This window comes from Sus scrofa, chromosome 1, assembly GCF_054392235.1.
Source record: "Sus scrofa isolate SSC_HxYL_T2T_F1_AM1 chromosome 1, Sscrofa_HxYL_maternal_Yorkshire_Landrace_v2.0, whole genome shotgun sequence".
NCBI lineage: Eukaryota > Metazoa > Chordata > Mammalia > Artiodactyla > Suidae > Sus > Sus scrofa.
In genome coordinates this window covers 249,655,170-249,677,543 of record NC_139383.1, presented here as the reverse complement: position 1 = coordinate 249,677,543, position 22,374 = coordinate 249,655,170, and the positions used below count along the sequence as shown (strand labels likewise).

The following is a 22,374-nucleotide window of genomic DNA, read 5'->3' as shown; positions in this document are numbered from 1 at the left end:
ATGAGCTGTGGTGTAGGTTGCAGACTCGGCTTGGATCCTGCGTTGCTGTGGCTGTGGTGTAGGCAGGCAGCTACAGCTCCGATTTGACCCCTAGCCTGGGAACCTCCATGTGCTGCAGGAGCGGCCCTAGAAAAGGCAAAAAGACAAAAAGAAAAAAAAAAAAAGAAAGAAATTAAAAAAAAAATTGTCTTTAAATATTATAACCAAAGTGAGAGGATGGAAATTGCATCAGAAGATCATTTAGTGCGTGTGTGTGTGTGTGTGTGTGTGTGTGTGTGTGTGTTAACACTGAAGAAATAAATCACTTTCCCAACTGTAGGCCTTAAAGTAATACGGTACCTTTTCAGGAACTCTGAGGTTTATTTTGAAGATGAGGAGAAGCAGAGTACTGGCTTCAGATTTATAGTTTTCCAAACTAGCACACAAAGTTGTTCACACTGGACCCCAGGTAAGTGTGATCTTGGAGGTTTCAATGGCTGCTGCCTTTATGCCTTCTTTCCCAATTGTTCCCTGCAGTGTGCAAAGCCCCCGCTGGGGAGCTGGGCCTTGCACAGGAGGGGTGCTCAGTGGAAGGAAGAAAGGCAGGCAATAGGGAGGAGAGCCTGCAATGATTCTACAAGGGTGACAAGTGCCCTTTTGCATGTGGAATGTCTGTGGCTCCTCAGTGGTGTGGTGTATTAAGGCCTGAGGTGATAACTCACATTTTAAAATGCTGTTTTGGAGTTCCCGTTGTGGCGCGGTGGTTAACGAACCCGATTAGGAACCATGAGGTTGCAGGTTCGATCCCTAGCCTTGCTCAGTGGGTTGAGGATCCGGCGTTGCCGTGAGCTGTGGGGTCGGTTGCAGACGAGGCTCGGATCCTGCATTGCTGTGGCTCTGGCATAGGCCGGTGGCTAAGGCTCCAATTAGATCCCTAGCCTGGGAATCTCCATATGCCGCAGAAGCGGCCCTAGAAAAGACAAAAAAAAAAAAAAAAAAAAAGTGCTGCTTTGTTGGATCACTCAGGGCCTAGCATTTGGCAGGTGCTGAGCAAATCTTGATGGTGGACAGAAATGAATCATGCAGGGCCTCTGCTACTTACCCTCCAGAAGTCTCTTGAGGACAGCAGAGTCACACACCCTGGGAACCTGGCATCCCCCCAAGACCAATCAACCTGGGTCTCTGAGACCCCCATGGGTAAAAACTGACAGGTGCTAGTAGGCTTACATTTTAGTCTTCTGAGGTTGCAGAAAAATGCTCCTCAGTTCTTGATCATTGCTTTCTTCTTAAAGCAAAGCAAATCAAAGCAAGCACAGCCTTCCTTCTCCTCCTCCTCTAGTTGGGCTCAGCTTTGGCCTGCCCTGGTCCTGGCCCCTCGCAGAAGCAGTGCCTGACTCAGCCTAACCAGCCCTGGAGATAACCTTGTTTTCTCACTGCCCCCAGCCTCCTTGGGACCTGGGCTGACCTTCTGCCCCCCTGACCCTGTCTGGTTCCTTTCGGTCACACTTTCTGCTTCCTTCTTGCCCACGGCTCCAAACCCCTTCTGCTGGGACTTCAAGCCACCTGACCCAGAACTGTATGCCTTCAGACCCCTCTGGCCCACGTCTGGCTTTTCTTGGCCTAAGCTGTTGTGCTGTCAGGTGACAATGAAAGCCTTCAAGACTGCCATCAGGACCAGAGTCTGAGACTGAAAAGGTCACTGCTCTGGATGAGTTTGCAAACCCCATAATTTAGGCTGCAATTGCCAAAGGACAGGCAGTTTGACCATTAAGATGCATCACTGCAAAGCAATTCAACTAATTCACTTTCCTAGCACCCACTTGTTAATCAGGTGCCCTACTGTCATCAAAAGAACTTTCAAACTTGCTCTAAAACTTCAGCTACAGTGCAGTCACCTGGAGGGTTTGCTGGGCCACAACCCCCACTGTCCAGTTCTGAAGTTATACAAGTTGTATAACTTGTATACAAGTTATTTGTATTTCTAGCATATTCTAGGGTGAGGCTGATACTCTGGTCCAGGGACCTCACTTTAGGCACCCTTGCTCTAGTCCATTGGTTTTCAAACTTGGCTGCACATTGGACTCACCTGGGGAATTAAAAAAATTGTAGGCAAATGCCTGAATCCACCCTCAGAATTCTGGTTTAACTGGTCTGGAATACTGACTGGTCACTAGGCATTGTATAAGCTCTGTAGGTGAGTCTAATGTTCAGCCAGGGTTGAGAAGTCTGCTCTTGTCCATTTCTTTTTTTCTTTTTGCCTTTTTCTAGAGCCGCACCTGTGGCATATGGAGGTTCCCAAGCTATGGGTCCAATCGGAGCTACAGCTGTCGGCCTACACCAAAGCCATAGCAACATGGGATACAAGCCGCGTCTGTGACCTACAACACAGCTCACGGCAACGCCGGATCGTTAACCCACTGATCAAGGCCAGGGATCGAACCCGAAACCTCATGGTTCCTAGCCGGATTCGTTAACCACTGAGCCACGAAGGGAACTCCTGCTCTTGTCCATTTCACTTGCGTGAGCTCTCCAGATAAAATGTAGGACACTCAGTTAAATCTGAATTCTAAATAAACAAATACTATTTTACCATGTGTCCCCCCCCCAATATTGCAATGATGTCCATTTTTGTTGTTATTTTGATTTTTCTAAAGCTGGCAACCCTGCCCTTAAACACTTTGCCCACACAGAATGAGACACAACAAACGATCTGTCAGCTCCCATTTCACAAAGTAACACCGAGGCCCCAGAGGTCGTGTAGGAAGTCAGAAGAGAAGTTTTTGGCATAATGCTATAGCATTACAATAATAAGAACTCGGGAGGCTTGACTTCCATCCAGAGCTCTTTTCCTTCCATCACACTTAACTATGCTAAAGACACCTGGGCCCTTCTCTTGTTAGGAGGCTATTGCCTGGAGGTGACTTCAAAGGGGTCAGTATGATTTACATCCTCTGCTCCTGTCCCAGTCCTCCACCCCCTTCCTACTGCTGCTGGTATCACAGAGGCTGTCCTGGGCTATGGCCATTCTCAGGGCCGAATCGTTAGTTAATGGCCACCTCGGGGAGGAAGTGGGCTGGAAGTGCCACCAGCCAGATACAGCTGTGAGCAAGAGCCCATAATTGGGTAACACGAGGACAAGTGGGATTTGGCACAGGCAAATGACAGGCAAAGCATGTTGGGAGAGGCCCACTTAATTCACAGAGACACTTGGAATTAGTTGTAAATTCTCTGGGAAGAGATCAAGGCAGCAGCATAAACAGCTCAATTAAACTGTCGGCTCAATGTTCAATGCACAGTAATGGTCAAAACACAGCCTTTAATCTAGATATAGAGGATTATCTTTCGACCAGTAATGAGATTCCTAAGATTAGTTGTACCTGAGGTAGAGGGAACAACAAAGCTGGCTCAGCAACACCACAATGGGCTTGCATTTCAGCGTGCCAGGGACTTGATTGAAAGGGGCTACCTGGACGCCACAGCCTTCCTGGAGGTCCCTCCGGATGCTGGGAAGACAGGGATGAATCTCATTCTGCTTCCTCCGAAGAAGAGGCACGTCTAGGAATAGGACCTCTGAACTGGCTGCTGTCTTGTGAGAGAAGCAGGGAAATGGGCAAGAGACACCTGCAATGATACGGACAAGAGATGGAGTTGCACCAGGATGGAAGCAGTGGAGGTGGCGAAACATGGTAGGACTGTGTATACTCTTTGCTGATGTGCTGCATGGAATAGGAATTAAAAAAAAAAAAAAATCTCAAGGATGACTGAGGGTTTTGCTTCAGATCTTCAATGAAGATTAATGACTCACAAATTTATGCTTCCAGCTCAGACTCCTAGGCTGGTACATAGCAAGGGACTGACATTAACAGTTGATGGGCTGAAGTGAAAAGTAGACAAATCTGTCAGGTTGGTGGCACCCTTTTCCCAGGCCTTTACCAATGGCATAGCCTACCTCCAGATACTGGAAGTGCAGAGAAAAGAGTTGCCATTTACCCACCTTCGTCTAAAGTGAGAAGATGAGACAGGGCAGAAACAGAAATGGGACCACAGACAACCCTTCCAATAAGAAAATCAGGGACAACAGGCAGGATATAAAAGTTTTTTTTTGTTGTTGTTGTTGTCTTTTTAGGGCCACACCCCATGGCATATGGAGGTTCCCAGGCTAGGGGTCTAATCGGAGCTGTTGCTGCTGACCTACACTACACCACAGCTCACGGCAACGCTGGATCCTTAACCCACTGAGTGAGGCCAGGGATCGAACCCGCAACCTCATGGTTCCTAGTCGGATTCGCTTCTGCTGTGCCACAATGGGAACTCTAGTATATAAAAGTTAAAAGTGCCGAGAATGATGGGCAAAGTGTTGGGTTTGTGATGTCAAAGATACTGAATGCCAATCCCAGCCATGCCTCTTGATTCGATCTCTTCCCTTCACTGGTCCCAGTTTTCTCTCTGTGAAATGGGGTGGCTGGCTTTCTGAAAAGTCTGTCCAGCTCTAACCATCTATAGAGCTCTGATCTTTTTCTTACAAGTCCCTGTCTCCTCTAACCACTTGACACACTGCTTTTCCAACATTGTCTTTAGGGAACTTTTCTGCTTCCTTTCAGAATGATTATTTCTGACTCTGAGTCTTATAAGATGTCTCTACTAGTTCCCAAAGGAAAACACCCATATGTTTTTTGTTTTTTTTTTTCTTGCCTGCTTGAAATAAATACTACCTTAGGCCAGTTACCCCATCTGTAAACTGGGAATAATACCAGATTGTAGGGATGCTGAGTAGGGTTAATTACATACAGAACGTGTAGGGGTTGAGCAGATACACAAGCGCTCTGGAAGCTTTTGGCATAATGCTATAGCATTACAATAATTTTGGCTTGCAAATTATACCCCAGCAGAGGCATCACATGGAAAAGTGGGTCCGACCCTATGGCCCGCTGAAAGTGAAATGGAAAAAATAAGTTGTGAAGTATTACTTCTCTTCCTAAACCTTTGGAAAAGGCAGAGATAACACTTCCATGTGCAACCAACATGCAGGGAACACGTTTCCAGATCTTGGAGAAGAATTTCTTGCCCATGGTCACCTGGCCTGTTACTAGGGTCTGGCCATTCTTCCTGAACCTAGAAGCAGAGATGGGAAGGGAGGGAGCAAGGGAGGAATGGTGGTTGGTGGAAAAGGAAAGGTGGGGCTCAAAATGAGGACGTCCTCCCTTTTCAGGTTTTCTATTCGAGCTTCCCTTATTTGCAGGATAATTAAGTGCTTATACAGTAGAGGAATGATTTAAAGGATAATTTGAGATAGTTAAGTCCAGGGACACCTGAAATAAACATCTTGGCCCAGGTCAACTTCTGGGCCTTCTCTCCCCCAAGACACACCACACCACACACACACACACACACACACACACACACACACACACACCCCCTCCACATCCTAGATTATTTCCTGTGAACTTCTAAATAAGTAGATCTCAGGCAATGAAGAGGCTGAGTAGTTGGTAATGGTGTCTGTGACTGTCTGGGTCACATAGTGGGTTTGTAAAATTTAACTGGCTCATGGAAGATGACAGTCCTGTCTAACCAGAGGGAAACAGCAAATAGCTTGATCCCGAAGGGACAATTTGCAGTCAATACCATTGCATCACTGTGTGTCGCTGAGTGGACAGAGCACAAGCTTTGGAGTAAGACCCAAATTGGAGTTCCGGTTCTGGCACTACCCCCTCTGTGGCCTCAGGCAGAGGAAGAGTCAACAACTTTCCGGTCCTCCTTGTCCAGGAGCCTCAGACTGAGAGTTTGACCTCCACCTCCAGTCCTGACCAAAAGAGCCAGTGGCCTTGCTCCCTGGTTTTTCAGGTGCCAATTTTCCTATAGGATATAGGAAAAAGTAGATTCTCCCAAAGCCCATCTGTAATGTACATGTTGCAAGTGGAGATAATTAATGATTTGGACAACCATCCTAATAAATCAGCATTTTTAGAGAATTTCTCAGATCTCAGTTCTTACCCATCAGGGTATGTCATATTCTGGGGCTTGACCAGCCAAATTCAAAGGAGCTCTAGTGCATTTACTTCCTTTCCAGGCAGTTCTTCAGTCTCTGGAGAGCGTATCTGCCTCCCAGGGAAAGCTTCACTGAGCATGATATGCCCCTGACTCGACCATGATATGCCCCTGACTCGACCTCAGTTTCCTCATTTTAATAATCAAAGAACGATGGGAAATGACACAATTTCGGCACCATCAGACTACTTAGCTGGCATTCAGGCCCACCTGGGTGACCTTGCTCTGAGCCTCAGTATCTCCATCATGTAAAGTGAGAGCCCTGGATTAAACGGAGCCTTGCCAGCTCCTACAACTTTAGGCATTAAATGTTCCAACAGTTCATTCTGCCAAGCTGGCTGTGAGCTGGGTTAAAGCCATGGCTTCCTCAGAAGTGAAAAGGTAAGCAAACATTTCGACCTCTCAGGTTGGCTCTCCCATTGGTGCGGAGCCGGGCCCCTGCCACCTATCCTGGCTGCATCCTTCATCTGGATTGCTAAAACACTTATTAGCATAAAGATTTTTTCCGATGATCTGGCACAGGGGGAGGAACGGGAGTCTTCGTGTCTTTAAGCAGGGGATAGGCACCCTGTTCCTAAGGGGCCTTGGCACCGCATTTCCTCCAAGTGGATCAAGCTGTTAACTAAAAATGTCCCATGTCCCCAACAGTGGGGATCCCTGCGTAGCATGGCGCGTGGATCTCAAGGGAGGGTTTGGCTTCTGCGCACAGCAGGCTCAGGCTGGCAACCTCTCGCCCTAGGCGGCGGCGGGCCGCGAGTGAGGCGGGGTTGGCTGCGCCGCAGGACCCCGGCGCCCTCAGGCGCGACCCGGGGACTGGCGCCGAGGCGGCCGCGGGAGGTGGCGCTTGCTGAAAGGGAGAGAAGTACTCCAGCCGAGGACCTGGGCGCTAGCGGGGTAGGGCCAGGGCCGAGGTCTGGCAGCAGGGCTGGTGGGGGTGGGCGGGGCGGGGCCTGCGGGGGCGGGCTGGGGGCGGGGCGCGCACAAGCCCGGGGAGGGCGGGGCCGCGGCGCGGGGCGGGCTCTGGCGGACAGAGTGTCACACACGCGGCGGTTCGGGAGGCGGCGACAGCGGCAGCGGCAGGCGCCGCCGGGACGGGCACGGGCGCGCGGGCTCGGGCGGGCGCCGGCTGCCTCCCTCCCTCCCTCCCTCCGTCGCTCGCTCGCTCTCCCGCCTGCTTGCTTGCCGGCCGGGGGCCGGGCTCACCCCACCACTCTTGGGAAGGAAGAAAGGGGCGGGGGGACCGAGGAAGCCGACAAGTTCCCGCAGCAGCGGCGGATCCCGGCCAAGGCGGAGCCTGCGGCTCCGACGGGACAGGAGCGCGCTCCGCGGCGGAGCGCACTGCCAGAGCGTCCGAGGAGGGGGGCGTCTGGGCCTTTCGCTCTCCTTGGGGCCGGGGCCGGGATCCCATGAGACGCGCCCGCGAGGGGCGAGAGATCCGAAGCCCAGGAGGCGCGCGGCGGAGGCGGAGGGCGGTGCTGCAGCTGCCGGAGCCCGGGAGCGGCCGGCAGGAGGCGGCGGAGAGAACTTGAACTTGGCGTCGGGAGCAGGCGCCCCGGACGCCCCTCGCCGGGGCCGGGGCGCCGTGGGACCTGGGAGGCAGCGCTGCCCCCCGAATGGCCGCGGCGGCGGACCGGGCTCCCGCGCCGCGGCCCTAGGCGGCCTCTCGCCATGGCCAAGTGGCTGAACAAGTACTTCAGCTTGGGCAACAGCAAGACCAAGAGCCCCCCACAGCCGCCGCGGCCAGACTACCGCGAGCAGCGGCGCCGGGGCGAACGGCCCTCGCAGCCCCCCCAGGCCGTGCCGCAGGCCCCCGCGGCCGCCTCGGCGTCCTGCGGTACGGCCGCCGCCTCCTGCTTCTCGGCCTCGTCCGGGTCTCTGCCCGACGACAGCGGCAGCACGAGCGATCTCATCCGTGCCTACCGCGCACAGAAGGAGCGCGACTTTGAGGACCCCTACAACGGGCCCGGCTCGTCGCTGCGCAAACTGCGAGCCATGTGCCGCCTGGACTACTGCGGCGGCGGGGAGCCGGGCGGGGGCCAGCGCGCCTTCTCGGCCTCGTCCGCGTCGGGCGCCTCGGGCTGCTGCTGTGCCTCCTCCGGCGCGGGCGCCGCCGCGTCCTCGTCCTCGTCCTCTGGCTCCCCGCACCTCTACCGCAGCAGCAGCGAACGGCGGCCCGCCACGCCGGCCGAGGTGCGCTACATCTCCCCCAAGCACCGGCTCATTAAGGTGGAGAGCGCCGCGGGCGGTGCCGGAGACCCCCCGGGGGGTGCCTGCTCCGGCGGCCGCACTTGGAGCCCGACGGCCTGCGGAGGCAAGAAACTGCTCAACAAGTGTGGCGCCTCGGCGACGGAGGAGAGCAGTGCCGGCAAGAAGGACAAGGTAAGGCGCCCCTCGGCCTCACCCGAGCTTCCAGAGCCACTGTGCGCACGGGGAAACTGAGGCACCGCTCTAGTTTCCAGTGCTTACATATGTTTCAGGCTAGGACTCTGGGGTCAGGGTTCCCACGCTGCTTCCCAGTTTTACATCCTTGCACGCGCTTTGCCCCCAGTCGTCGGCCTCCTGACACAGTCTCTTTTGCTGCTGCTCCCAAAACGTCCTCTCTCTCAGCCCACAGCCAGGTAACCACTTCGAAAGTAATCTGACGAGAGCGCCCTGCCCAACCTTGACCAAGAGACACCCATCCAGCTCCTTAGCAACCCCCGCCCCCGAAAAAAGTCAGAGAGAGCTGTCACGGACTTGAAAGAGCGTTTACTCTTGACCACCCTCTCTCTCCCCGCCTCCCCCCGATTCTGTAGATGGGAAACTGAGGTCCAGAGCCAGCAAGGAACTCGCCAGATATCCGGCTGTCTCTAAACGGATATATGTAAATCCCTCTAAATGCCCCGCCCTGCCCCACCCCCCCGCGCCAGGTTTCCCAATGGGGCGGCCTTTTGTACTGGAGCTGCACCGGGATGCCCCACGCGTGCTTTTCCGGCCTGAAATGCTCTGGCCTGCAAGAGCGCTCCACTTTGACCTGCCAGTTCTCCAGCCCCAGCACGGCAGGGGTCCGCCTACTGGGCCAGCAGGAAGGAGACCCACCCTTGCAATCCTCACCTTCCTTCCTGAATTTACCCCCACCCCATTACTGCCCCAGGGATGAAGGGGACGATTTTGTGCATCCCCCCACCCCAAGATCAGATCATCTTGATCTCCCACGTTTGAAGCAGGCTAGTTAATTACAGCCAGACTGGGCCCTCTCCTTCCCTTAACACTCCTGTGACCTCCTCCCGTCCCCCATACAATAATACTTGTTCTGTCTACTTCTTGTGGAAGGCAGTGTTTTGATTCCGTCCGAGGCTCCGCGCCCTGCGATGGCTATCAGGCTGCTGTCCCTCTTGTTCTCCCCCTCCTCCCTACCTTCTTCAGAAGGTAAACTTTTGCCCAGGTGTGTGGGCTGGGGGAAACTGATAAAGTCTGAGTTTCTTTTAGGACTGGATGTCCACACACAGGAGGAAGACAGCCTCCTACCTGCCAGCTTGTTTTCCAGGAGGAGGGAGGGAGGAGTCGCCCCTCTTAATTTTTCTGCCTGACTTCCTCTCCCCAAGGTCCGGGTCCTCAGGGTACCCCTTACCTGCTGTTTCTCCCAAAGGCAGTGCGGGCAGTTTATGGATTCCACCTCCTCCTGTGGCCAGTTTGGGCACACATCTTGGAAGTGTGGACTCTGGGCTTCGTAAGCACCCAGGATGCCACACCTAAATGACAAGGAGCTGGGAACCAGGTGGTCACCCAGGTGCTGTCTTGGAAGCAGAGGAGATTTCTCTGCGAGCCCCCAGGAGCATGGATTTGCGGGTGATCTGTAAGGGAAACAGCAGAGAGTTGCCCTGCCGCCTTAGGTATGGCCCAGGCTTGACTTGGTGCCGGCCTGGGAGAACCTGAAGTTCCTGGGGATGGAAGGTGTGGGAGCCCAGCCTAGCTCTCCACAGAGACTCAGGCAGTGGTGCTGGACTCCCCTCCCTGCCTTCCCCCTGTTATGCCATGACCACCTCCCACTATCTCATTGCCTGTGGTTCTGCCTGCTCAGTAAAGTCTACCGTAATGGTTTTCAAAACTTTAGCAAATGTTTTTTCCTAATTGTAATTAAAACTGTTTCAAATACTGAGGAATAATAAGTTTTATAGCTGGAATGTCAGGCATGTTGAAGACTTGGCTTCATTCTACTAAGTATTTCTTACAGGTCTTCTCTGTGCTGTCCCCTGCTGGGTACTAGATGGAGCAGGGTCCAGGGAATACTGTGGGCCAGGCCGCAGTGTGCATGATGCGTGCTGTGATGGGAGGGCTGAAAGGTGGTCAGGCAGAGCCGTTATTATGGTTGCCTGCAGAAGAGAGCCTGCTACTTTGGGGGACTGCAGGTAAAGACCCTGTGGCTGGAATTCAGAGGTTAGAGGTGGACAGGACCCCAAGGCGGTCAGGAGCGCCTGGGTCAGGGAAGATGTTGTAAACTAAGCACAGTGAAGGCCAGTGGGGGGATTGAGCTACTAAATGATGTGAACAGATAGGGTTTTTTAAATTTTTAAAATTTTATTTATTTCTTTTTTTATTATGATTGATTTACAATGTTGTGTCAATTTCTGCTGTACAGTAAAGTGACCCAGTCATTCATCTATCTATCTATCTATCTATCTATCTACATTCTTTTTCTCCCATTATTCTCCATCATGTTCCATCACAAGTGATTAGATATATAGTTCCCTGTGCTATACAGCAGGAGATATGGTTTTTCTAAAAGAAGATCTCTGGGCTGCATTTCACCTACTAAGTTGTGACTTCGAGCCCTTTGATCTTTTAAGAAGTTGTTGCAATCCTTGATCCTTGAAGAAGGAAGTTGGAGGAATGGTGGCTACCAGATGTTCTTTCAAGGGAGCAGGAGGGGCAGCAGCCAGGGAGTGTCATACTATGCAGTGGATCTCAAAGCAGCATCTGGAGGACTGGTTAAAACACAGACTGCAGGACCCATCCCCCGAAGTGCCCAGGCGTGGGGCCTGAGAATGTGCATTTCTAACAAATTCCCAAGTGCTCTCTTGCTGCTGATTCTAGGATCATGCTTCGAGAACACCAGTGCCACAATGGCTTCTTAACCCTCCTCTGGGTCTTCGAGGTGGAGCTGCTTTGGGATGCAGATGCCCTAACCTGTAACCTCTGTGTGCAGCTGCCTCCTAATCCCAGGGCCATCACCCACCCCCATTCCTGGCCAGGCAGCAAGGAGGCAGCCTGGTTTTCACATTATTTCTAACCAGACAGCTTTTGGAAGGCCAGGCATACTGCAGATCGAGCCCTGAACATCCCCCAGAGCCTGCCTTCTACCCCTTACCCGTGGATCCAGGAAAACCCACCTCTAGTTCACTTAATCTCAGGCCCAGCTGCCTTTTGTCAGTTGTTAGGGAATAGGACAAGAACCGATAGACTGTTGAATACCCCCTGTGTACCAGGTACCGTGTTTTTCACATCAGCCTGTGTTGAGAGTTACTGTGGTGTGGAGTAGGAGCTGTTTGTCCACAGCTCCTCCTTCCAGGGCTTCTCTTGCCACCCTCTCCCCTGCTTTATCTTTGGGGGGCCCTTGTCCTGCCTCCTCAATTCCTGTGCCTCCCTCTGACACATACTCAGGCATCCTCCTCTTCTCCTAGGTGAGTCCTGGGGCACACACACATCTGGTCACATATGCCCCACTACCAGCCAGCCTCTAGTTTGGGGCATTTTCCCTTTTAGAATCATGTGGAAGAGAGACTGTGTTTTCAATTTAACCAGTTTTTACCCAGCACTTATTTTCGGGCTCAGCAATCTCTCCGTACAAGGGTGAGCTAGGAAGGAAGGGAATAAAGGCTGCAGAAGACTTGGCAGTAATCTCTGGCCTAAGCCTCCAAAGGAGATGGACACACATTGTCATTTCATCATTTGTCTCCCAGTGTTCAATTTGTCTTGGGGAATTTAGAGAGGTCTTTACCTCAGAGGCAGCTTTGAGCTGGACCTAGAAATGGAAGTGCAATTTCAGCACATAGGAAGGGCTGATTGCAGCCTGCAGGAGCACTTGGGTGCCCGTGCTGTGAGCATACATGCATATGTAAGTGTGTGCATACACGTATGTGTGGGAACGTATGTATGTGTACCTGTATGTATAAAACCTTAATGTGGAAGGTATTCTTGGAAACCAGAGCTTTCTTGCAGTGCACCTCACTTGGGGAATGAGAGATGACAGTATGAGATAGGCAGGGGCCTGAGTTTAAACCCCACAAGAGAATCCCTAAAGACTGTTGAGCCAGGAGAGGGATAGACTCAGAGCCATGGTTGAGGAGTATCCCAGGCTTTAAATAGCTGCTGCGATCTGGAGAAGATGGATTTGGAGTAGAGGGCAATTGCAATATGGTCTGAATGAGAGACAGTGAGGGCCTGAGCTCTTAGGAAAAGAAAGCAAAACACTAGTAGGTGGAATATTACTCCTTCAGGTTGTCTTAAAAAAAAAATGATGACAAAAGAGGCCGGTAACTTGGTAGATCTTTTGCGCAGCCAAACAGGTCTCATCCAGTTATGTTTTCTGCTGAAGCCCTGTTTCTTTTATCATAATTAAGTGAATGTTTCCACTGTAACTGAGGAAGTCAAGATGCACCATGACATCAGTTTCCCAAGTTTTAAATACATGCTGATGTGTACCAGTACTTTATATTTTGTCAGCATCCACAGAGTTGAGTTAAATAACATGTTTCCTAAGGAATAAAGAATATCATGTCTAACTTTCTTTTTTTTTAAAACACTCAGCAAACAATTTCTGAGCAGCGAGCTAGGCAGGGGGAATTTAGAGAGAATAAATGGTGGCCAGTTTTCCAAGAGAGAAGCTTCTCAGTTTGCAGTTGAAGAGCAGCTTCTCAAGATCGGGTATGGGAGACGGACACAGCTACTGAGGCAGTGTCGCAACCTGAGGCATGCCAGAACAGAAGTGTGCGCACAGGGCTGGGAAGGCCTCAATTCTGTCTATGAATTCAAGGAGGGCTTTCAGGAGGTGGCGGCCCTTAAGCTTCTTTGTGCAGAAGCTTGTGCCAGCAGAATGGTTGGAGACTCTGAAGGGCCGGTGTGGTGGGGGATTACAGAGGGAGGTTGGAGCCACAGAAGGAAGAGAGTGTCTCATGTGCCTTTTGGGGTAGTTGTGGCTTGTCTTTTGGTCCTTTTCACATAAAATCATTGATAACGTGGCTTGATCGAAGCCAGGGTCAAGCATGAGCTGTCAGTCATTTCCTTTTGGTTAGCAGCTACATTCTCCAGTTCTTGGGAAGTAATTGATTCAAAAGGTAAGAGCCAAGCTTGGTGGCTGTGGTTTGGCTTGGGACACTTTTTTCTTTGAAGTCCTGTCCCTTGAGGGTAGTGTAGGAGAAATGCTGCATATCAAATCCAGTTTTTCCCATTGATTCCCCAGAAGAGCAATATCTTCTCCAGGCTTCAGGCTAAATCACTTAATTAGTCCTTTAATCTTCACAATCACCCTAGAAGAGTAACTGTATCAGTTAGCTCTTGCCCTATAACAAATCACCCCAAACTCTGGTTTTAAACCAGGGGTTAGCAAACTTTTCTTAAAGGGCCAGTAAATATTTTTAGCTGCAGGCCAGAGAGCCTCCATCACAACTATTCAGCTACCATTGTAGCTTGAAAGCAGCCATAGACAATATATAAATTAAAGGGTATAGCTATATTTCAATAAAACCTTATTTAGAAAAACTGGCAACTGGCCTATGGTCTATAGTTTCCAACCCCTGCTTTAAAGGACAAGCTTTTATTATTCTCCTCACATGTCAACTGAGTAATTCTTCCGCCCTCGGTCGGGTTCAGTCGGGCATCTGCCATCAGCGTGGAGTGGGTGTGTGGCCCTGCCAATCCTCTCTTACATGTTTGGGGGGGGCCTGGTTTAGGATGGCCTTGGCTGTGTCCGTTCGGCTCTGCTCCACGAGATCTCTCATCTAGCGGCTCAGCCTTGTTCATATGACAGTGACAGTGTTCCAAGAAAGTACAGAAGCCCCTGTAATTCCTTGAGGTTAGAAGCCAGCACACTGTCCATTCTGCTGTATTTTGTTGACCAAAGCAAGCCACAAGGCCGGCCAGGATTCAAAAGAGAGGAGGAGCTGCGGAGTCCCATGGCAGAGGGCAGGGATACAGGCAGGCCACCGATTAGGGCCTTCGGTGCCCCATGGGTAATATCGCCCCCATTTTACAGATAAACTGAGGCTTAGAAGTGATGACTTGCCTAATGTCACAGCTCCCAAGGGACAGAGCCAGGATCACACCTGTGTGGTCTGAATTCAAAGCCTGTATGTTTTTTGTCAATTTGTTCCACTCTTTTCAGTGATTTAGCTGGAGATAGTAAGGCTCTGATCCCTACTGAAATATGTATTGTATGTTTCTTCCTCCCTTTCACTTAATGTTTCCTCTCTTGTATCCTTCTGCCCTAACTCCCATCCCATCCCTTGCAGTCCGGGCTTTGGTTGTCCTCAAAGGGGGCCCAGAGCTGGCTTTTCTCTCTCCTTCCCCATCTGCCTCTGAGTTCTTATATGAGATGTTAATGCAGCACTTGAGTTATTTCATAGAGAAATTCTGTGCACAGAGTTGGCACTTCCCAAGGGACAGCTGCACAAAACGTGTGTCTTGTAACTGTCATGTCTTCTCATTCTGCCACCAAGTGTTCCCTCCCTCCAAGGACTGGCGAGCCTGTGTGTGCTCTTTTTTTTTTTTTTTTCTCAATGAATTTATTACATTTATAGTTGTACAATGACCATCACAATCCAATTTTATAGGATTTCCATCCCACAACCCCAGTGCATCCCCCCACCCTTGAACTGTCTCCTTTGGAAACCATAAGTTTTTCAAAGTCTGTGAGTCAGTATCTGTTCTGCAAAGAAATTCATTGTGTCCTTTTTTCAGATTCCACATGTCAGTGAAAGCATTTGATGTTGGTGTCTCATTGTCTGACTTCATATTAGCGTGATAATTTCTAGGTCCATCCATGTTGCTAAAAATGCCAGTATTTCGTTCCTTTTAATGAATGTGTGTGCTCTTTTAAGAAACAAAACAAAGCAAAACAAAACACTGGTACCTTGGCCCTTGTCAACAGGGAACCTGAGTTTCCTTGAAGGAGATCAGGTGACCGTCCTCTGATCTGACAATCTCAGAACATGACTGATTTCCCCAGACTTAACCCCTAAGACTTGACCTTGTCCTCTCCCCGCCCCCAAAGCATTTCTGACCCATAAAATAGGCGTTAAAAGGCAAATCTGAAACAGGTGTGGTTTCCTCTGGTCATTTAAGCAAAGCTGAACTTGCTTGTGGTCAGGTGCTCCGCTGGGCAGTTGCCCTTGGAGCTGACTTCTCATCTTGTGCTGGGAGAGCCAAGTGGTGGTGGCCCATGGGGAAGCAGTGGGTCAGGCTGGACCCTAGAAAATAAGGTGGGATTTGTGGCTTTGAAACAGAGAGCTAGGCTGCCAGCCTGCTGATGGTTGCGTCTCCGCTGGCTTTCCAGAGACAGGGTGGGGGAGCAGTATTTCTGCAGGACGGAGACAGAGACTGCCGTGGTCTCTTCCATCCTGACTTTAACTTCTGTTTGGCCTGTGTGGATGGAGAAATGGCTATATGCAGGCTCCTATCAGGAGGTGTGGATACAGGGGAGAACCAAGAGGCAGGTAGTTCCTGACTCTACGGAGCTTATCTTCTAATGAGGACACAAGGACCAAGGTTAGAACACAGCCTGTGTGGCAAAGTTTGTCGATAAACAAAGTGGTGTGGGTGAACTGAGTGCCATCCTGGCACAGAAGCTGTTCTGGGCAGACTCTTGATTCCTTGGAGCTAACAGAGAAGCAGGGTCAGGAAGAGGTTTTTTTCCAACCAAGCAAAGTTGGGAAGGCTTCTTGGAGGAGGCGGCATTTGCAATAAGAAAGAGGAGTCACTTGAAATGAAGGAGCTTTCCACCATAGCAGTATTAGTTAGCCAGTACTTCCACTGCACATACTCTGAGCCAGACACTATTGGTTCCCTATATGCATTAACTCTTCCTGCTCACCAGAGTCCTTTGAGGGAGGTGCTTCTGTCATTCCCATTTGACAAAAGAGCACTGAGGCAGAGAGGTTAAGTAACTTGCCAGTAAGTGGCAGAGATGAGATTTGAGGCCCGATGCAGAGTCTTTGTTTTTAACCACTGTCGTAAACTGCACAATCTCATGCCTGAATTTCCTCTGCCTTACTTATGGCTAGACTTAAACTCTTTATAAAAATCCCTCTAGCATTGTAGGAGCTACTGAATCCTACATTTGGGTGAGTATTCCACAGCTTTAAGTACGCTTTTTTCACCCATAATGAATTTGATTCTCAGAGTCACTCTGTGAGGAAGGTGCTGTAACCCCCATTTTGCAGATGGAAAAACCAAAGGTTCGGGGAGGCATGGAGTCTGCCTGGCCTTACAGGAGGTAGTGGCTGAGCCCGTGGCCAGGCTGTTGACCTTGTGTTCTGAGCCCAATGTCCTTTGTGCCAGGGTATTGTGGAGGTGGTTTGGCCAAAGCTCCGGTCCACAGGAAGGGTGACAGCCTGATTGATTTCCGGTTCTTTCTGTGTTTTGATTCTGAAACATGTTACTGAGGCCATTAAGGAGCATCGACAGAGGACCTTGCTTCCACAATGGAATTTTCCTTCTCTTCCTGTTTGGTATTTTCCAGTAATATTTCTATTAATGTTTCACTTTCGGAGGCACCGGCTTCCTGAGAGTTTGCGCTTTCTCAACTGCTGAGCCAGGAAAAGTTGAATTTTCCTCTAAATCATTCAGTTCCTTTCCATTTTCTCCAAGAGGAGCTCTCTCTGGATTTCCCATTATACTGTAGAGGAAGGATCTTGGAGGTGGGTCCAAGGGATGGAGAGAGAATTAGTCAGGGCTCTGGGGAATGACTCAGGCCCTGTGTTTTCCAAGCAGAACTTAAGAGTAACGGTCAGCAAGATGCTGGTAAGGGGAGAAGTGACTTGACAGGTGGGCGAAGCGGGGGGAGGTGGATATCCCTGGCCCACCGCTGGACCTACACTTGTAGGTTGGACCCAGAGTCCTCAGCTGGGCCATGAGAGCCCTCCTCATTCATTCATTCGTTCATTCATTCAACAGACATTGTTGAGAGCCTGCTACGTGCTGGGTATTGTTCTCTTTAGAAGGGATAGAGCTGTGAACTAAACAAAAAATTTATGCTCCTCTGAGTTTGTTCCCCTCTCACGAGAGGAGTCAGGCAAATATAGACTGTCGGGTAGAGCGTGGAGAAAAGTCAAGCTAGGGTGGGCCTGAGCTTGGGGTGGGTGCTATTTCAGATGGGTGGTCAGAGAGGGCTTTGCTGAAGGGTGTGATGGTGTGATTCACACGGCTCAGGGAGAGAAGCGCATTCCAGGCAGAGGGAAGAGTCAGGGCAAAAGTCCAAGACGGGAGCACGCCTGGCTGCTTCAGGGAGATCAGCGTGACTGAGTGCAGCAGGTGGGAGGAAGTGGGGAGACGGGGTCCGAGAGGTGGGAGGCCGAGTGTTTGGGGCCTTGGAGGCGCTGAAAGGGTCTCACTTTAGCTCTGGGTGAGATAGGAAGTCGGTGGAAGTTCTGAGCGGAGAAATGACGTGATCTGACTTGGGTATTGAAAGGATCACTCTGGCTGCCTAGTGGAGAACAGGCTGGAGGGGGGCCAGCCGGGAGGCCAGCCTGGGGGGACCCACCGCCCCTGGAACTGGGGCACTAGTGGTAGGTGATGAGAAGAGACCAGATTCAGCGTGTGTCCTGAAGGTAGAGCTGCAGGATTTCCTGACAGATGAAAAGTGAGATATGAGGGGGTGGAGAGTCACAGATGCCTCCAGGTTTTAACTTGAGGGTGGATTGCTGTTGGCCGAGAAGGGGAGGACCCCGGTGGTGCCGTCACAGCCAGGCTGGTGGGGTTGATCCAGCAAGTGAGTCCTGGGCCTGAGAAGGAGACATGCTCCGAGAACCGGGAGAAGGCACGAGTGGCCTCTGTCTGGGGCTGCGGAAAACCACCAGGAAGAGGAAGTCATCTGGGAAGATGGGTCCAGTGGAAGCTGCACCTGCATCCCAGACTAAAGGGGGCCTGTCCACAGTGATTGAGATCAGAGAGGGAGCCCTGCTGGGGACAAGCAGGTGTGCCAGAGCACGGGGATTACCTGGTGTATCTGCAGGTGACAAAGGAAGGAGGCAGGCGATTACGTGTGAAGAGATAGTCTGAAATTGCCCCTGTTCTTGGAGTGCCCGTCATGGCTCACTGGTTAACGAATCTGACTAGGAACCATGAGGTTGTGGGTTCGATCCCTGGCCTCGCTCAGTGGGTTAAGGATCAGGCGTTGCCGTGAGCTGTGTCGTAGGTTGCAGACGTGGTTCAGATCCCACATTGCTGTGGCTGTGGTGTAGGCCCGTGGCTACAGGTCCGATTCAACCCCTAGCCTGGGAACCTCCACATGCCGCGGGAGCAGCCCAAGAAATGGCAAAAAGACAAAAAAATAAAAATAAGAAAATTAAATTGCCCCCTTTCTTTTGATTCAGGAGGTCACCTGCTGTGTGGCCTGGCTGAGGTGGGCACCAGGGCAGGGTGAGGACGAGGCTGGAGCCTACCTTTTTTGCTAAGCAGAGCATTTCATTGCTGAGCACCTGTGATTGTTGGAAAAGTTCTCCCTAGGACGTGGGAGGAGGCAAACAGAAATAGGAGAAATGGAACTTTCTTGGTTTCTCCGGGCCCTGGATAAATTCTAAAAATGAAAATGACCAGAAAGTTCTTCACAGAAAAGCTTCACTGTTTGGTGGGATGTGCATTCCCGGAAAGCCAGACCGCCTCGTAATCTTCCTGGTGCATTCCAAAGCCACGCATGTGACTAGGGGCCCGCGTGGCATCTGTGGAATGGTGCAGCCCCTACCTGCCCTCCCGTGTGGGGCAGTTGTGAGTTGGCTGTGTTCTGAGGCAATTCCTCAGAACAGCAAGCTTGGGTTTTTGGTGTTTTTTTGTTTGTTTGTTTTTTGTTTTTTTTGCTTTTTAGGGCCACACCTGTGGCATATGGAGGTTCCCAGGCTAGGGGTCGAATCATGCCTACCTATGAATCATGCCTGCCTACGCTGCAGCCATAGCAACGCGGGATCCAAGCCAAGCTGAATCTGCGACCTACACCACAGGTCACAGCAACGCCAGATCCCTGACCTGCTTAGTGAAGCCAGGGATCGAACCTGCATTCTCATGGATACTAGTCAGACTCGTTTCCACTGCGCCACAACCGGGACTGGATTTTTTGATATATTTCAACATGTACCTCTGTGCTAACTTTTCTTCCTCTTTCAATAAAACAGACGTGTTTGGTATAAAAATGCAGATGAGCAAAACTAAGAAACCAACTAATTCCACAATTCAAAGGAACTACTGTTAACAGTTTTACTGTTTTTCCATCTAGACTTTTTTGAATGTGTGTATATATACATATATTTTTTTTTCCCCTCTAAAAAAATTAAGCAGTCTTTTGTGTATTTATGTTCTTTTTGCTGAAAGACATGGAAAGATGTCTACATTGTCTTAAACATTCGACAACAGTAATTTAATGTCTGCCTTGTATTCTGTTTGCCTATTTAGGCTCTCCCTAGTTTTCACAAATTTAACAGTGCTATAATGAACATCTTTGTAACTTAATTCTTTGCATAAGTAAGCCTGTGATTATTTCCCTGGGATTGATTCCCAGAAGGAGAATTGTTGGGTAAGAAGGTAAAAATTTTGATAGATGCTTTCAAATTGTATTCTAGAAAGACTTTTCAAGTTCACTCCTGCTTTACTCTAATAGAATTTAATTTAATTTCTTGGGTTACTAGGGCATGTGTGCGTGGACCACTCGTATCTCTTTCCCAAATTTGTGTACGTCTGTCTGTGGTCCATCCTCTGCCTCAGAGTCTGTCTTTTTATTGATCCGTAAGAGCTCTTTATGGATTAAGGAGGGCAGCCCCTTGCCTGCCATTTGAGTTAATAGGATATTACTTTTACAAGTGTGTAATTTGCCTTTTGGCTTTATATCTGGTGGTTTTTGTTGCTTATGCTGAATTGTTTTGACGTTTCTAAATCAGTCTTGATGTTTTTCATGACTCTCGAGTGTGCTGCCTAGAAAAGTTTTCCATACTCCAGTATATTTTCTTCTAAGAATACAGTTTCTTATTGTTCCCGTTGTGTCACAGTGGTTAACAAATCTGACTAGGAACCATGAGGTTGCAGGTTTGATCCCTGGCCTTGCTCAGTGGGTTAAGGATCCAGCATTGCTGTGAGCTGTGGTGTAGGTTGCAGACGCGGCTCAGATCCCGCATTGCTGTGGCTCTGGTGTAGGCCAGTGGCTACAGCTCCGATTAGACCCCTCGCCTGGGAACCTCCATATGCTGCGGGAGCGGCCCTAGAAATGGCAAAAAGACAAAAAAAAAAAAAAAAAAAAAAGAATAAGAATACAGTTTCTTTCTTATTTAACGTGAATTTTAATCTGGAGTTTGATTTCAGGGTATGAGGTAGGGTTTTATTTTTATTTCTGTTTTCATTTTGGTAGGGTTCTAATTTTATTTTTCGAATGACCAGTCTGTGTCTGTCCCTCCTCTCCTCCTTGCTTGCTCTATGATCTGTCTGTATTTCTTCAGATACCTGTTCAAACTTCAATATTTTGACTCTGTCTCACTCTGACTCTGTTGAGGTCTCATCAGCTATTATGATAATGATGATTTCACCTTGTCTTCATAAAATGACACCTTCAGTCTGCAGATACCCATGCGCTTATTACACATTCAGCTCCTGACACCTGAGGGAAATAACTGGGTATTAGCACTTCATCTTTGGATGCAGACCTGACGCTCTGGGTGGGGTGAGGCCAGGAAGATTTTGCCTCCCTTCTGATGGAGTCACCTTCCCCTTCTAGGACCAAGGGGCCCGCTAGCTAGATATATCTAGGGCAGCCACTTGCTGTCTGCCCTGCCTGTGTCGCCTCATCTGGGTGTGTCCGGTTCAGCTTTCACACGGTGACTTTTGAGGAGAAGGAATGGAGCATTCAGTCATCTGTGCAGCAGATGTTTTTTTAGACACCTGCTATGTTCCAGCAATGGGCTGAGTCCTGCAGACAGTCAGCAGTAAGCCCCAGCACTCGAACTCAGAGCCCAGGAGGGGATATTGGAAAGGCCCAGGAATATCTCTACTCTGAGGCTGAAGGAGTTCAGCGCCAAGATGCAGAAGCAGGTACACGACTCTGAGTAACAAGAAGTGTTAGAGCCTGAGGTGGGCGCAGGCAGTCAGAGAGTAGACTGTGGGTAGCAGGGCTCAGGCTTTAAGGACGGGGAGGACTTAAAGGTATGACTTGTGGGGACTGTATTATTATGGTCATTTAGATTTGTTTCATACCCACCAAGACCAATGCAAGTGACATGAATTCACAGACGTCTTCCCCCACCCCTCCCCCGACCCAGCTATCCTATGTCTTCAATCAGTGAGAGACCCTCTCTGAATCTCTGTTGCATGTTCTTCTTTGCCTGGCTCAGGCCAGTGTCAGGATAATCCATCCTGCAGTGTCTGCTGTGGGGTTTGTGACAGTAATGAATTGCTGTCAAGGAACAGATTAAGTCCAGGAGTGTTCACGGGAAATATAGATCAAGGGGAAAAAAAAAGCAGATTTTTGAACACTGATGAACAGATCTATGGTTCCAAGAGGCCGAGGGTGTCTATGTAATTCACTCTACTATGTGTCACACCACGTCAGGGAACCCTACCTAGACCAGCCCTGGTGGCACATTAGAATTCCTAGGAGAGCAAAATTTGTTCAAAATTTTTAGTTGCCTGGGCTCCAACCTCAGACTAATGACACCATGGTTTCTGGGAGGGCGTCAGTAGTTTTGGAAGGTGCCAGATGATTCTGATATGCAGCCAAGGTCGAAAGTTGCTGTCTTGGATCTTAGTTTGGGGTTCCAGGGGAACCTGGGGATCTCCAGTCCAACCCTTCTGCATCTGTGCCCAAAAACTGCCAGTGATGAGGGCATGTCTCACATAACCACACACTCCTTTGCACAGCTGGGCTTTCAAGTTTTTTTTCTGCTCTTCCCTCCAGTTTCGTATGGGTTTGTTGAGTACCTGGTATTTACCGGAGCTCTGCTGGCTACCTCTTTCTCTCTGTAGATTCTCTTGTTTTCGTTGGATTCTTTGCGGTCAAGCAGAACCAGTCTAACCTTACTTCTTCCACATGACGACCCTCAGGTGTGTGATTGTATCTTCAAAGGCAGAGGGAAGCTGCAGGCTGTAACATTTCCCTCCCAGAGCCAGATTCCCAGCCAGGAC

The 22,374-nt window shown here is 50.1% G+C and overlaps 1 protein-coding gene across 8 annotated transcripts in view; it reads left to right on the top strand.

Moving 5' to 3' along the window:
- The first annotated feature begins 7,057 nt into the window (after window positions 1-7,057).
- Window positions 7,058-22,374, top strand: part of SHB (SH2 domain containing adaptor protein B) — a 148,473-nt gene continuing 133,156 nt past the window's right edge. For 7 of the 8 annotated variants that reach the window (XR_014824256.1, XR_014824259.1, XR_014824262.1 and 4 more), the window contains exon 1: window positions 7,058-8,406. Coding sequence is in view for 2 of the 8 variants with exons in the window: in XM_021066254.2 (XP_020921913.1) it covers window positions 7,696-8,406 (711 nt within the window). In the remaining 6 variants the exon portion in view is untranslated. Of the gene's footprint in view, window positions 8,407-21,066; window positions 21,286-22,374 lie in introns of those variants that run through there. The other variant, XM_084990237.1, reaches the window with a different exon arrangement.